This window comes from Schistocerca piceifrons, chromosome 1, assembly GCF_021461385.2.
Source record: "Schistocerca piceifrons isolate TAMUIC-IGC-003096 chromosome 1, iqSchPice1.1, whole genome shotgun sequence".
NCBI lineage: Eukaryota > Metazoa > Arthropoda > Insecta > Orthoptera > Acrididae > Schistocerca > Schistocerca piceifrons.
Genome location: NC_060138.1, coordinates 1064472985 through 1064489043, shown reverse-complemented (window position 1 = coordinate 1064489043; position 16059 = coordinate 1064472985). Strand labels below are relative to the sequence as shown.

Here is a 16059-nt window from a genome sequence, read left to right as displayed (position 1 = left end):
AAACTTGTGTCGAGCTATCATTTTTGAACAAGGAGCCACAAATCCTGTCTCCAGTGACACGTTGTGAAGGGCAATTGTGGTCCAAGGAGAGGCCGTGCGGGATTAGCCGAGCGGTCTAAGGCGCTGCAGTCATGGACTGTGTGGCTGGTCCCAGCGGAGGTTCGAGTCCTCCCTCGGGCATGGGTGTGTGTGTGTGTTTGTCCTTAGGATAATTTAGGTTAAATAGTGTGTAAGCTTAGGGACTGATGACCTTAGCAGTTAAGTCCCATAAGATTTCACACACGTTTGAACATTTTTTTGTCCAAGGAGTCGGTACTATATGTAATTACGAACATGGAAAATCATCCACAGCTTACTAAAAAGCAGTTATGAACAGATTCCAAATAAGTCTGTAGCAATATGACCATGTAGTGCATAAGAAAAACTACAAACATTCAAGGGAGGACAAGACACACTTGTTACAAAAACTGATGTTTGTGCGTTTCAGGGATGCTCAATACAGTGTACAGGATGTACGTCATAATGACCATGCACATCAAATTGCAAGTGACATAGATTACAGTGATATCAAGGGAAGCAGTGAATGGTTGCATAATTTCAAACAGTCTTACAGAATCGGAAGATGTAAGATAATGAAATTTCAAACAGCAACTGCTGAATCATCCTAAGAATTTGTAGCTGAGATAAATAAATGGACCCCATAATTCAGTAAGGAATTTGTTTTCAGCTCAGATCAATTGGGGTTTGAACCCAGGAAATTAGAGGTAGAAAGACAGTTGTATCAAGATCAAGTAACATCAATGCGATAACATATTCATATACAAGTATGCCAACTGTTAATCTGGATGGTAAGTTGGCTGGAAAGTTATTTATTGTGCTCTGTCCCTATGATCTTGTGTGTGTGATCTTGAAAGGTCAACAGGGAATATTTCCATCACAGCAAGCACCGAGCGAGGTGGCGCAGTGGTTAGCACACTGGACTCGCATTCGGGAGGACGACGGTTCAATCCAGTCTCCGGCCATCCTGACTTAGGTTTTCCGTGATTTCCCTAAATCGTTTCAGGCGAATGCCGAGATGGTTCCTTTGAAAGGGCACGGCCAATTTCCTTCCCAATCCTTCTCTAACTCGAGCTTGCGCTCCGTCTCTAATGACCTCGTTGTCGATGGGACGTTAAACACTAACAACCACCACCACCACCATCACAGCAAGCAAGAGTGGGGGAAATGGGCATTAGAGAACTACAGCAGTGGTGTGAGCACTCTTTTTGGCCAGTATCTGGGCAAAATAACCTGCTTTTGCTTTACACCTGGTTTGTGTATAAAAATTGTACCTTTAGAGCAAACTATCCCTTTGAAAAATGTGTGAGATTGTAATTCATACCACCGGGAACCACTGGACAAATTCAGCCTCTGGATGTGTGTGTTATCACAGTATCTACAGATGTGCGTTAAATTATAGCTGGTTTTTGTATAAGCTCCCAGGAGACTATTTCACATTTGATTGCATGACATCACATTCCATCAGTTCTCATCAATATGATTCTGTATGCATTCTTTAAGAGTGCATACCTAGCTAAACATCGTGCACAGTTTCTTAACTCGCAAGGAGTTTGCATTCGGTCTTGATGATGTGAACCTTCATGATCACTGCAGTGCACCATTTTTCATTCTCTGTTCATGGTCCAAGTTACTTGTTTGTTTTGAACATTTCTCGAATGTCGACGATGTCCACTTTGTGAAGTGTAATACAACACAAATCCAGTGATTACTTTTAACTGTGCAAGCTTGGGCTCTCCTTTTTTTGTGTTGTCTAGTTTATATGATCTGATACCTAGACAGGAACACTGCTGCATCATTTTAGTCTTAAACTATATTTTTTGTGCCTTTGTAACATTGGTAAATTAATTTTCTGGCACACTGTACATAATGTTTACTTAATTAACTACATTTAGTTGATTTTTATACATGGTTGTATAAAGTGTTATGTGATTATAGTCTCATGATAATGCATTTGGTTAATGTTCCAATGGTTTTATCTTGTTAGTCCCAGCAGGCTAGCTCTGTGGATGCCACAATGAAATCACAGTTGCATTCTGTGTGTCTTAAAGATGGTGAAATTGGTGCTGAAGCCTATTGTGTGTGTATAAACCAGGCAGCTGAGCAGCCAGTTGCTCTTGGGGTGTACACTTTACAATGGAAAAGGTAAAGCACTTAAAACGCATTTATAGCCCTGGACAAATTTTAAAAGTTTCAGTAAATAAATTTGAATGATTACTAATATTATGAAAAAAAATCTTGCCTGGAAGATGAACAATGGTATGACACAAAACCAGTGTTGAAAATAATGTAGGAGAGCTGTTGAGTAGTATAGATATTTACAACCTTCTTTCCTTCCTCCTCCCACTCCTGATATCTCTCTCTCTCTCTCTCTCTCTCTCTCTCTGTCTGTCTGTCTGTCTACCCCCACCCCCACTCCTACCCAGTAAAAGGGCTGTGGTATTTTGTTGTTTAGTTTCATTTCCATGCTAATTGTTATTAGTTATTCTAGTCTAGTCTACCTTCAATGTTCCAGGTAACAGGCCAGGGGGGTGGGGGGAAGGGTCTCGTATTATAAAATTATTATGAAAAGTGTGACTTTCAAGAAAGTGTTGCATCAAAACATTTTTATTAATGCCTGAACTACCTTCTAATGGCAGTCAACTACATTTCTTCAAAAACTGCAGTGAAAAATAAATATTGAGACAGATGAGATGTTACTAAGGAAAGATAACCAAGTGCTAGGAAATGGTTTTCAGTATGAAACTAATTGCATGTGAAGGCAAAAAAACTCAACTTACTAAATGACAGAAATTGCCGGTGTAATGCCAAGTTTTCTTTTTTCCCTTGTGCACTTCAAGTACTAAGCGTTTGCCTGTTACGGTGCCCATCTCTTCCTTTCCCTTCCCAGACATCGTCAGCCTACTATATTATAATTTCTGACTTTTAAGGTAGTTTGTCATAGCTCATTCTGTTGAGATGGTCAATCCATTATCTTCTGGTGTCTTCATTTTTGCTTCTTACATTAAATGTGTTTCGTCACTTGCTAACATTGCTGTTTCGTAATATTTCTGCTTCTGTACAACATTTCATAGTCCTATGAAATCTCATTTCACCTCTGTGGCTCAGACTTTCTTCTTGTTTGTAAGTGATCCATGGCTCGCTTCTGTAGAGTCACCAGGATTTGGTGATGAGCAACAACTGCTCTTCCCAGCAATGGACACATGGCTTGTTACTCAATGCTTTGACACTGATGACAAATGGCACACCAGTATAAACCAATTGTTGCAATTGCTGGTGGCACATTTCTACGGAGATGGTATTGCATAATGTGAGTGATGATGTAATAAGTGCCTCAATTTGAATGCCAGTTGGGTAGGTAAACGGCTTAAGGTGTACCTTTAAAATGTATACAATAATTTCTTTTTGTTAATTTTTTAATTTCAAAACGTCTTTTACTTTCTGGATAACCCTCGTATACCATTATGTCTTGCTAATCACGTATGGTCCCCGTTACCCTATTTGACCCTTCGTTTTTCAAAATACTTTTCTTTGTTGAGTAGGTTGTCCGATGTGGTACATGTTCCACCAGATATGCAATGCCACATAATTAATGTACTGTGTGCGGTATATGCAAATGCCCATAACCCAACACATTATCCAATCCATTGTGGGGAGACTTCAAGTATCTGCATGACTTTAGCCCCCTGACCAAGCAGAAATCATACTGTTGGTGCCCGAGCTGTGTACATCCTGTAAACACCATGGATTTTGTGTTCATGGAGTCTGAGACTTGGAGACTCCCTGCAGCAGTTGCAGGTGCTGTGCCTGTTTAGTGCCCTTGCAAAGAGCCCCTGTTCCAATTGAGTGACACCAATGTGGACAACACCCAATAAGAGAACTAAACTATCCTAAGATGATGACCAAACAGTCTCAGAAATCTTACCTGGCAGAGCAGATAGCATTGCTGCAGAGATATACAGTCCCAAGGTATTTCCTTTCTTCGCTACTGTATGGGACATGATCACCACAATACTTGTTCTGTACCAGAGCAGATGATAAATCCTTCCTGAATGCAAAATCATTCTGATTTTCAGAACAAATAGGTAAAATGAGAATCTGATGTATATTAATCAAAACTCTTTTGCAGCCCAATCCCTTGTAACAAACTTGGTGTTATCCCAGTCACAGATACGTCTGCTAAGAGCCTCAACATAATGTAAACAATAATTTTTACATTGTGTCCCTACATTGCAAGCAGACAAAGAATTGCAGGCCAGTTTAGAAATATAGGGAATTCACTTCATTTGCCATATCCAACAAGGCCTGGAGATAGCAGGACAGACACTGGAGCATTCATTCTGGGCATCAGAGATGATTCATTCCCAGAACAGATGAAAATTAGTCTATTATGGTAACATCATACTATTTTATACTGCCTCCTGTGTGAGGTTTCAAATGCAGTTGCTTTGGTCACATGTCATGACAATGTATTAACAACTCAAGCTGTAGCAGTTGTGGGCTACTCATAAAAAAGTTTGACTCCCTATTATGCTGACCGTCAGACAAAAAGAAGAAGTTATTAATCTGTGGTGATTTCAGTGTTAACTTTCTAAGCAATTCTGATAGGAAAAGTGAACTAGAAGTGTTGTTAACAACATGTAACTTAGAATCAGTGATCAATTTCTGTACACGTATAGCTCAGGACAGTAGTACTCTAATAGATAATGTATTTGTACAGCAAGAGGATGTAGAACACACACATGCTATCCCTGTGGTAAATGGTTTATCTGACCATGATGCACAACTAAATAACTTACAAACCTAGCAGGGTGTAGACTTCAGAAACCATTAAGTAAAAGTTTATTTATTTATTTATTTATTTATTTATTATCATCCCAATGATCACATTTGTGATATAGGATTTGTCAGGGTACATTTTAACAACTATATAATATCTTTACAAAATTTGTATCTGTGCTGAATTCATACTAATCTATCTTATGTTTAATACAATATACAACTAATAAGTGTTTTTATAACATAATTTATTATGCACTGATGTAATTTCATTTGTCACATTAACTTAAACATATATTTTATACAGTTGCGCAGAGATTTTCACTTATGTTGTAATAGCATTTGTCAAGCATGTGGTTCTTTAGAACAGTTTTAAATTTATCCTCATTTTCCAGCTCTTTGATATGTTTTGGTAGTGCATTAAAAAGTTTGATGCCTTGATTACATACATGTTTCTGGCTTCAGGTCCTTGTTACAGCTTGTATGTGGAGATCTTTACATTGCCGTGTATCGTAATTATGGAAGTCTGTATTGGTTTTCATTTTGTCCTGATTTCTTTTGATCACCAACAGACATTTCAGAATGTATAATGATGGAATTGTTAAAATTTTCAATGCTTTAAAAAGGGGCCTACAATGTGTTTGAGGTGGGCTGTGGGTCATTATCCGAATAGCATGTTTTGCAATTTGAAAATCTCATTTAGACGACAATTTGTTTTTCCCCATAATACTATCCCATAGGATGCAATGGACTGAAAATAGCCAAAATATACTAATCTGGTACAGTCATTACTACAAACTCTTGAAATTATTCTAAGCACAAAACATGCTGAATTTAGTTTTAGTGCTACGTTCACCACATGGTCTTTCCAATTAATCTTCTCATCAATGTGCATACCCAGGAATTTTGCACACTGTACTCTTTCAAGTTGTTTGCCCTCCATGGTGGGATTTAGGTCGTCCTGTTCACTTATTTTTCCATATTGCACATAATTAGTTTTTTTTGCATTCAGTGTTAGCTTGTTAGCACTAAACCATTTTTGTATATCTTGTAGGACATGGTCCACAGTACTGTGCAATGACTGCTTCATATCACTAACTATTAAACTAGTATCATCAGCAAATAACATGATTCTAGCTTTTCTCTCTGACACCTGAATATCATTAATGTAAATGAGGAACAGCAAGGGGCCTAATACACTTCCTTGAGGTACTCCTACTGTGACCTCCCTTGGATCTGATCTTAGTTTAATTTTTTGATTAATATTTGGTGCTGTAATTTCAACCACCTGCATCCTCTTTTCCAGATAAGACTCAAACCACTTTTTTACCGGTCCTCTGATACCTATAGCTTCAAGCTTTTTCAAAAGTATGCTGTGGTCAACAGTGTCAAAGGCTTTTGACAAATCTAGATTTATCCCAACTACACTATTTCCCTCTTCCAATTTAGTGATTATTTCTTTTGTGTATTCTAGTACAGCTGTTTCGGTACTTCTCCCAGCTTGAAATCCATGCTGATTACTGTTTATCAGATTGTGCATATTAAGATAATGTGTGACTCTATATTTCATTAGTATCTCTAAAACTTTAGAGAAAGTTGGGAGGAGTGAGACAGGTCTGTAGTTTTCTATTTTAAGTTTATCACCCTTTTTCAACAGGGGAATGACTTTAGAAATTTTCAGTTTTTGTGGAAACACACCCTCAGCCATTGACAAGTTTGCTATGTGCGTCAATGGTTTCGCTATCTAATTAGCTGTTTTCTTTACTAATATTATTGGCACCTCATCTACTCCAGCTGACATCTTGGACTTCAGACTTTTAATCACTTTTAAAACTTCTTTTTCGTTTGTTGGAACTGCCATCATACTGCTGGCTGCCTTGGGTGCTTCCATCTTAATCTGCTCCCCAAGATTCCTGCTTAATGTCTGGGGTACATTTAAAAAGTAATGATTTATAAAATTAGGCATGGCATATTTATCTACCATTTTATTCTCCTCATCTTTTAGAATAATTTCCTTGTCTTTGGTAGGTACCCCGGTTTCTTTTCTCACAATTTCCCATGCTATTTTAGTTTTATTTCTGGACTGTTTTATTTCCATATTATTACTTAATAACTTTGCATTTGCAATTACTCTACGGTATATTTTCCTATACCTCTTTACATATTCTACAAAATCAATATTTGTACACTCCCTCAACTCTGAATTCAGTTTTTTCATGTTTTCACATGATTTCTTAATTCCAAGAGTCATCCAAGAACTTGACTTTATGTATCCAGTGGACTTGACTCTGGTCAGTTTCTTTGGAAAACACATCTCAAAGTTCATCATATAAATCGATGCAAATACACTATATGCCTCATCTGTACTTGACTGTTTCAAAACATCTAACCAATTTTCGTTTTCTAAGATACTTATGAACTGATGACAGCTGTCCACAGAGAAGTTTCTTTTGTAAATATTATTTACACCTTTATCTTCCTTTGACCTCAAAGGGATTTCAATGGTGAGAGCATTGTGGTCAGACAATCCTAAATCTATGTTTGTTACCTCTATGTCAGTTTCTGACATATTTGAGAAAATGTTATCTATGAGGCTATTGGAGGTGTTTGTTATTCTAGTTGAATTGTTTATGTGTGGTGACATGTTGAATCTCTTTAATATGTCCAAAAATTGCCTTTTTTGTTGACTTTCAACTAGAAGATTAATATTGAAATCACCACAAAGAATAATCACAGTTTCTTTCTTGTAAATAGTATTTAGCAACAATTCTAATTTATCAAAAAAGACTTCTATGTTTCCACATGGTGACCTATACACTGTTATGACTATGACTTTTTTCATCAGGCCATATAGCTGGACAGCACCTGCTTCAAAAAACTTTTCAATACTTAAGTTCTCTGCTTCACATCTCTTTTTAAATTCTAACTCTTGTCTAAGGTAAATACCGACTCCACCACCTTTTGCAATTTTCCTACTATAATTATTTGCCAGTTTAAATGGATTAATATGAATACTACTAATTTCTTGGTCCTTACACCAGTGTTCTGTAATACACAAGACATCAGGTTGGGTGTTACTTACTGCTATTTCAAGTTCACAATATTTGTTCTTGAGGCACTGCACATTTAGAATTGTGAGGATGCTCAACCCGGTATCTATAGATCACTTCAGAGAAAGTTTAGGATATGTAAACTGAGAAGATGTATATAATGAGCCAAATGCTAATGATAAATGCAGCATATTTCTTGATAAATTTATATGCCTTTTTGAACATTGTTTTCCAAAGAAAATTACGAAATGTAACACCACAAACTTTTCAAAGAAACCTTGGATTACTACAGGTATTAAAGTGTTTTCAGAAAGAAAAATAATACTGTATGAGACAGCAAGAACTAGTAAAGATCCAGAAGTAGTTTTACACTATAAAAATTACTGTAACGTACTGAGAAAAGTTGTAAGGAAATCAGGAAGTAATTATGTTAGAGAAGAAATTAACAACTCCAGCAATAAAATCAAATCAGTATGGAATGTTGTTAGAAGGGAGACAGGAAAAGTAACCACTGGGGTAGGTAGTATTACTGTTAAAGAGAATGAGACCATCTTAACCAACAGTACACAGGTAGTCAATGTATTTAACAATCATTTCTTAAGTGTAGGAGACAAAATTGGTGAGAATAGTTCAAAAGAAAGCCAGGCAGTACACGGAAGAGTCAGTTTTGAAAAATTTTAGCCAGATTAAGTTTCATTTAACAACCTCTTGTGAAATAAGGAAAATTATTAAATATATGAAAAATAAATGTTCTGTTGGAGCAGATGACATCTCTAACAAGTTATTAAAACAATGTGGATGAATTACAGCTAATGTTTTTGAGTCACATATGTAATGCATCACTGACTCAGGGCATTTTTCCAGACAGGTTATAATATGCCATTGTCAGGCCTCTCTACAAAAAGGGGGAAACCACAGGTGTCAAGAATTACCGGACAGTATCCTTGCAAACAGCATTTTCAAAAATCTTTGAGAAAGTAATGTACTCAAGAGTGGTTAGCCATCTCAACGGTAGTAAATCACAGTTAGTAAATCATAATTTGGATTTCAGAAATGCTGTTCCACTGAGACAGCAATATACAATTTCACTGTCCACATAATAGTCTTTAAATAGTAAAATGTCACCAGTAGGAATATTCTGTGACTTATCCAAAGCATTTGATTGTGTGAACCATGACATTATGTTAGAGAAATTACAATTCTATGGTATAAATGGAACAGCATATGAGTGGTTTAAGTCGTATCTACAGAACAGGAAGCAAAAAGTCTCTTTATATGCTTCAAGTGATTCAAAGGAGTTTGCCACTTCATCTAACTGGGGTGAAATTACATTAGGTGTTCCACAAGGTTCGATCATCATGGGTCCCCTCCTGTTCTTGATATATGTGAATGACCTCCCTTCTTATGTGAAACAAGATGCTGAACTGACACTGTTTGCTGATGATACAAGCATAATTATTAATCCAGTAAAAGAAAGTCTGATAGAAAATGATACAAATAAGGTCTTTGGAAAAGTTATTAATTGGTTTTCTGCGAATGAGCCTGCTCTGAACTTTGAAAAAACACAGTACATCCAAGTTTCTGCTGCAAAAAGCATAATTCCTTCAATAAACATAACACATCAAAAGAAGTCAGTAGCCACCTCACAGTACATTTACTCAATAATGAAATTTTTTCTCAACAACATCGACCAGTTTAAAATCAACAGCAACATTCATGATTACAGTACCAGAAAAAAGAAAGACCTACACTATCCTTTACTTAACCTATCTTTGGCACAGAAAGGGGTAAAATATGCTGCTATAAAACTTTTTGCTAAATTACCAGATGAAATAAAACGTCTGATAGACAGCAGTAATAATTTCAAAAACAAATTGAAATCATACCTCCTTCACAACTCCTTCTATACCACAGATGAATTCTTGAATATGAGTAAATAAATCTGGAGATATATTATATGCATTTTGTGCCATTTAAGGGAATGGGATAGATAATAGAAATATTTAGGTATAACACATTAATGTAAAAAAAAAATGTTTCCTATGCGCATTTCTTGTGCATTTGACACATTCCACATCCTAACGGTTTTTCCTTGCTATTGATCAATGGAACACGTAACTAACTAACTACATAAGAACACTCCATGTGAAGGTCTACCTCGTCTTCAATAAGGATCTCTTTGTCTAAAGTGTTTAAGCTCTATGGGCCAGGGTCTTTAGCACCAAATTTTTTTGTGATGTATGGTGAAGGCTTGAGGCAAGGAGATAAAGTTATTGTGCATAGGTTTCGGATATGCGCTATGACCCAGGGATCTGTCCGTTTTCTCTTAACCAACACATCGAGGAAAAGGAATGGGTACTGAGATCATAAGATTGAATGGATGATTCACTCAAAATTGAGAATGTCTGAGAAAGAGCCTGAAATTGCAACTGAAACTGAGACCCACACAGTAGCTTTTCTGCCACATGTTGGCCCAGTATCCGGAAAGATCGATGGATGCCTATGGAAACATGGCATCCAGTGTGTTTTGACTCCCTTCGACTAAGATAAAACATTCTTTGTAATGTTAAAGATGATCTAGGGCTCCAAAAGCTGTATGTGTATTGCATTCCACGTGTATGTGGCATACCTTATGTGAGGTAGACTGTCATAATAGTTGAGGAGAGATGCAAAGAACATTGGTGACATACCTGATTAAAATGACCAAGCAAATCAGCTGTCACCAAGCACTCCCCTGAATATAAACATGGAATGAAACTTGATGAGATGAGTATTGTGACGCAAATGCTAAGTTCTGGGACAGCATAATAGAGGAGGAGTAGATACGCCAATCAGTTCTCTACACACTGAAGCATACAGTGATGAATTCATTGAGTAGGAGTGCCTTAGTGTAGTGCTGTGCCATGACACCAGATTGTGATTGTGTACATAGCCAGCCACCAAATCATTGCCCTTGTAATACAGACATCATGTTCTTAGGTTAAAACACTGCTGAACTGGGTCTCGAACCCGGGACCTTTGCCTTTCATGGGCAAGTGCTCTACCATTTGATCTACCTGAGCACAACTTCTAACCGTCCTCACAGCCTTACTTTCACATGTACCTCATCTCCTACCTTCCAAACTTTACAGAAGTTCTCCTGTGAAACTAGTGGGACTAGCCACTCCTGGAAGAAAGGATGTTGTGGAGACATGGCTTAGCCACAGCCTGGGGGATTGTTTACAGAATGACTTTTCACTCTGGATTAGTGTGCACTTGTATGAAACTTCCTGGCAGATTAAAACAGTGTGCCAGACCAGGACTCAAACCTGGAACGTTTGCCTTTCATGGGCAAGTGCTGTACCAACTGAGCCAGTTTTGCTGGAGAAGTTCTGTGAAGTTTGGAAGGTAAGTGATGAGGTGCTGGCAGAAGTAAAGCTGTGAGGTCAATTCATGAGTCTTACTCATGTAGCTCAGTAATTTGCTTAGAATATGGTATCATCAGAACAGTCTTCCCCGACTGTCAGCCTTTCATTGCAGTCTTTTTCTATCTGTGAAAAGTTTATGACGCCATGTGGTGGCATTGTAGTAATACTACTCTACATTGATTTCTATCTGTAATTGTTAATGTCATTGGTCCTTCAGTGTGCTAGTATACACTTCTCATGGTCTTCACCACACACAGAAGAATGGTCCCTCCAGTTGTTGTTCTGAGTATAACACTTTTCTTAATTGCATTTAACAGACTTTTAGAGGCCTTGGAGTGTACAGTCTTAATTTCCATTATGTTAACGACCTAGCACTTTTTACAGGTCTTCAAGCTTGAGTGTTGCAAAATGTCAGCTGCAGTACTCCATAAGAACACATTCTTGGGCCTCACCCAAGTATTTCAATTCATTACTTACAAAACATGCATAATGTGCTTCTGCCATAGCCGAATAGTTCAACACATCTGTAACTTTAGTAACATAATGAGTTACTTAATGGAGTGCAGTGATGGATCATGTATTGATGGCCAAATGGGAAATACCTCCACTTCCTCAGCTAGCAATGAATAATACTCCCTGTCACAGGAATGTTTTGTCTTCATAGCATAACTAGTAGCCATTATGCAAGCTTCACAATACATCCACACCTACTCACACTCAAGACTTTCTTTTGAAGTTCCAAAACTTGGAAAGGTCAGTTATATTTCTGTTGACACCCAGCTGTGTTGCACTCTCAGCAGATGAACTTGCAGATGACGTGGCCTAGGTGGCAACCAAAAAAGATGCCTTGGAACTTAAGATACTGAGTCATGACTTGTAAACAACCCTACCCAAAAAACTCTTAGTGTCATGGAGCAGAGAGTGGTGTGCTGAAGCTGCCAACAAGGATCCACAACATACTGAAAAAAAAATTCTGCAACTGCATGCATGCATCTAAATTCTTTGCTGACTCTGAATTGGCCACACTAGAGTTACCCATAAATACATTCTTCAGCAAATCATTCCAGTTTACTGCAGTTTTGGTACCCCTTTATCATAGGTGCCCATTGTAATAGTGCCACCACTTTCATCACAGTAAGGTGAGCATTGAGACAGCCAACACATCACTTGGAATTTTAGCCAGTGATATCCAAACAGTGAAACTAGTTTTATGTTTTATTCAACTGTGCAGCTTGTGTAATCTTACCTGATGTTAAAGAAATTAATGATTGAGAAAAAAGATCACCATTTGAATGTGGATTTGATTAGAAAAGATCAGCACGAATACTTTTTCCCTTTGACTTTTCTTAATTATTGTTAATTCTTGTAGTTTTTCTAATGAAATGATCATATGGCATTATTGGTTGGGAGACCCTGTTTGATTTGGCTACCCATCTCCTTCATTGTAAAAGAATTTTCTTTATTTAATATTTGTTTAATAGAGGGCCTAATCACCTAGTAATTTGATCCGTTATACCCATAAGCGAGAAACACACTGTTCAGAAGTCAAATTCCTCACACTAAAATGGCTATTTAAAAACCATAAATGATGTGTTGACTAGCAAATTATTGTTTTAATTGCATACTACTTCAATTTGTTCAGTAGTGATGGCCAATTTTTTGTTAAATGGTACATTAGTGTCTATCCTGTGGCAGATTGCATTGTAAGCAAACACAAAGTGAGATGTTTTTTGACACAGTTGTGTAAAAAAGTTTTGTGTTGACTCATGCATGTTGGGAGACTATGAAAAGCAACTGCTACACCAGGAGTTTTCAGAGCCAGAAATACGACATTCACATGAGATGGAGGAGGTTAGTCTTCATTCAAGGATCATTTATATGTCAGCTTCCATAACCAGTACATTTGCTTAACATGTCACACATTGAACATGTCTGGAATGTTGATGGTCATAAACTTGGCCGCGCGGGGTAGCTGTGCGGTCTGAGGTGTCTTGTCACGTTTGCGCGGCTCCTCCCTGTCGGAGGTTCGAGTCCTCCCTCAGGTGTGGGTGTATGTGTTGTCCTTAGTGTAAGTTAGTTTAAGTTAGATTAAGTAGTGCATAAGCCTAGGGACTGATGACCTCAGCAGTTTGGTCCCATAGCCCTTACCACAAATTTCCATAAACTTGTTTGTCATGGACTTCTAGAAGTGATTATTGATGCTTTGTGGCTGATGACTAGTGGATAGAAATTTCCCAGGAACGTATAGATAGCCTCTTTCATTCCATGTCGTGGCATTGAGAGGTTCTGATTACAGTTCATTGGGTCCCGTCGTGTACTTAATCTGTGCTGTAAAGTTCATTGCAGTTATGTGTTCTCCTTGGCATTGCAAATTTTTGCCAAATTTAATCAGTTAAAAGTTTTCACTCACTCAGATTTCTATGCGTCTCTCTTATGTTCCTAAGGAACTTCCCTTTATTCATAGGTTCTGTCCTGCCATTATGTGGCATGCTGTCTGCAATATTCATCCTACCTTTTCCCCTTATAAGTGGTCACCTGTCCTACAAAACATAATATGGACCCTTTTCCATTTTGATGGACTTACAGCCTTTTCAGATATTGGCAGACTTTGTCTCTTGAAATTTATGTTTTGGGAATTGAGAATAACCATCACATTTAGTGTATAATGTTATTGCAGGTAATCTGCCAGATTATTATGTCTTTTTGGCACATTATTTCGACAACATTCCTTGTTGTCATCACCAGTTGCTCTCTGACATACTCAAGCATCAAGGGGCTGTTCTTCTTTTTGTGTGTGCTACTTACTCCCCTCCTTTCACCTTTCTGCAGCCCTGACTTTGGAATGCTGCACACTATCTGCATCCAAGTGCTCTTCGGCCATCCGTGGTGATCTTTATCTGGTCTGTTTCCACTGGCCGTGAATGACATCCAGCTACTGTGTCAGTGCCTGATTTCCTTATTTGTGGCTTGAACTGAGCTTCCTGGCACTCTTTTATTGATTTTAAGGGGGAATCTCATCCCCAGGGTAACTGGCCACTGACATGCCACCTGGACACCATTCACCACCAGTGGAAGTGGAACATGTACGGGATGCCTCAGATGGGCAGGGTGTGCTTGGAAGCAGACAGCATCCCAAATACCAGAGCCAGGACTACGGTAAGGCAAAGTGAGGGGTAATTGGTGTGTGTGTGTGTGTGTGTGTGTGTGTGTGTGTGTGTGTGTGTTTATATAGGGCTATCCACAAAGTACATTACGTTTTCGTTTGTGTCCATTAAGGGTGGGGCTAGCACGGCCATCTTGGTGTCATGGCATTCCGCCGCTCAGTCGGCATCCTGCCGTGCTAGTGAGAGGTTCATGCTGTACTCCGTTGAGTTACTGAGACAGTTTGAAATGTCAGCATTAATTGAAAATGCCGCGAAGTGTGAAGTGCGTACTGTAATAAGGTTTCTGACTGCAAAAACTGTACACCGATAGAAATCTATCGGCAGCTTTGTGAAGTGTATGGGGACAACATAATCACTGAAGGTGGAGTGCGTCAATGGGTCATAAAATTTAAAAATGGCCGAACTAATGTTCACGACGAAGAGTGAAGTGGAAGACCCAGCATAGTGACTGCCGAACTTGTCAAAAAAGTCGTTGCCGCGGTCCGTGAAAACTGTAATTTCACAATAATGGAACACTCTATGAGTTTTCCACAGTTTGTTGCACGAAAACGTTACCGAAAAGCTTGGTTACCACAAGTTTTGTGCAAGATGGATACCAAAAATCTTGACAGAGATTCACAAAAACCAGCAAATGGCTGCAGCGTTAACGTTTTTGAACGCTTACGAGAAAGATGGCGACTCATTACTCGATCGCATCGTTACTGGTGACTAAACATGGGTTAAGCATGTGAACTGCGAGACAAAATTGCAGTCAATACATCGGGGGCACACAAATTCCCCCCAAAAACCCAAGAAATGCATGAAGACAATGTCGGCTAGGAAGGTGATGGTGACTGTCTTTTGGGACAGAAAAGGTGTGATTTTTGTGGATTTCCTGGAAAGAGGCACTACAATAAACTCTCGAAGGTATTGCCAAACTCTGCACAACCTCAGAAGAGCAACACAAAGCAAGCGCAGGGGAAAGTTGGGCTCAAAGATCTTGCTGATTCACGATAAAGCCCGGGCCCACATGGCAAATGCCACTCGTGAAGTTCTCGAATCTTTTAAGTGGGAGTTGTTTCCTCATCCGCCGTACAGTCCCGACCTGGCACTGAACGACTTCCACTTATTCCCAGCAATGAAGAAGTGGTTGGCTATGCAGCGTTTTGATGACGACGCACAGCTTCAAGAAGAGGTAACCACGTGGTTTCAAGAAGAGGTAACCACGTGGTTGAAGGCGCAGGCGGCCGAATTTTATGACGAAGGTATTTCCAAGCTCATCCATCGCTATGATAAGTGCCTTAATTTAAATGGCAACTATGTAGAGAAGTAGTATTTAAGTGTGGCTTTCATCTGTATATAATAAAAAATATTTCCAGTACTTTATTTATTTTTAATTCCAAAACGTAATGTACTTTGTGGATGACCTTTGTATATATAAGTAATAGAAGAGTTCCTGATACTTTAGTAGTCAAGGACCACATGATGTTGAAATATTGTGCCAATAAGACACAACAACTTCACACCATACCTGCAAGAATGTTACACATTGCAATGCTATCAAAACATGAGCTCTTACTACAGTTTTAATTTTTAATTATTTCTCATATGTGTAAAACATTC

The 16059-nt window shown here is 38.4% G+C and overlaps 1 protein-coding gene across 2 annotated transcripts in view; it reads left to right on the top strand.

The window, feature by feature from the left end:
• Positions 1 to 16059, top strand: part of LOC124755725 (trafficking protein particle complex subunit 11) — a 121985-nt gene that overhangs the window by 91734 nt on the left and 14192 nt on the right. For both annotated transcript variants that reach the window (XM_047249047.1, XM_047249046.1), the window contains exon 17: positions 2045 to 2202. In XM_047249047.1, coding sequence (XP_047105003.1) covers positions 2045 to 2202 — 158 coding nt within the window. The remainder of the gene's footprint in view (positions 1 to 2044; positions 2203 to 16059) is intronic.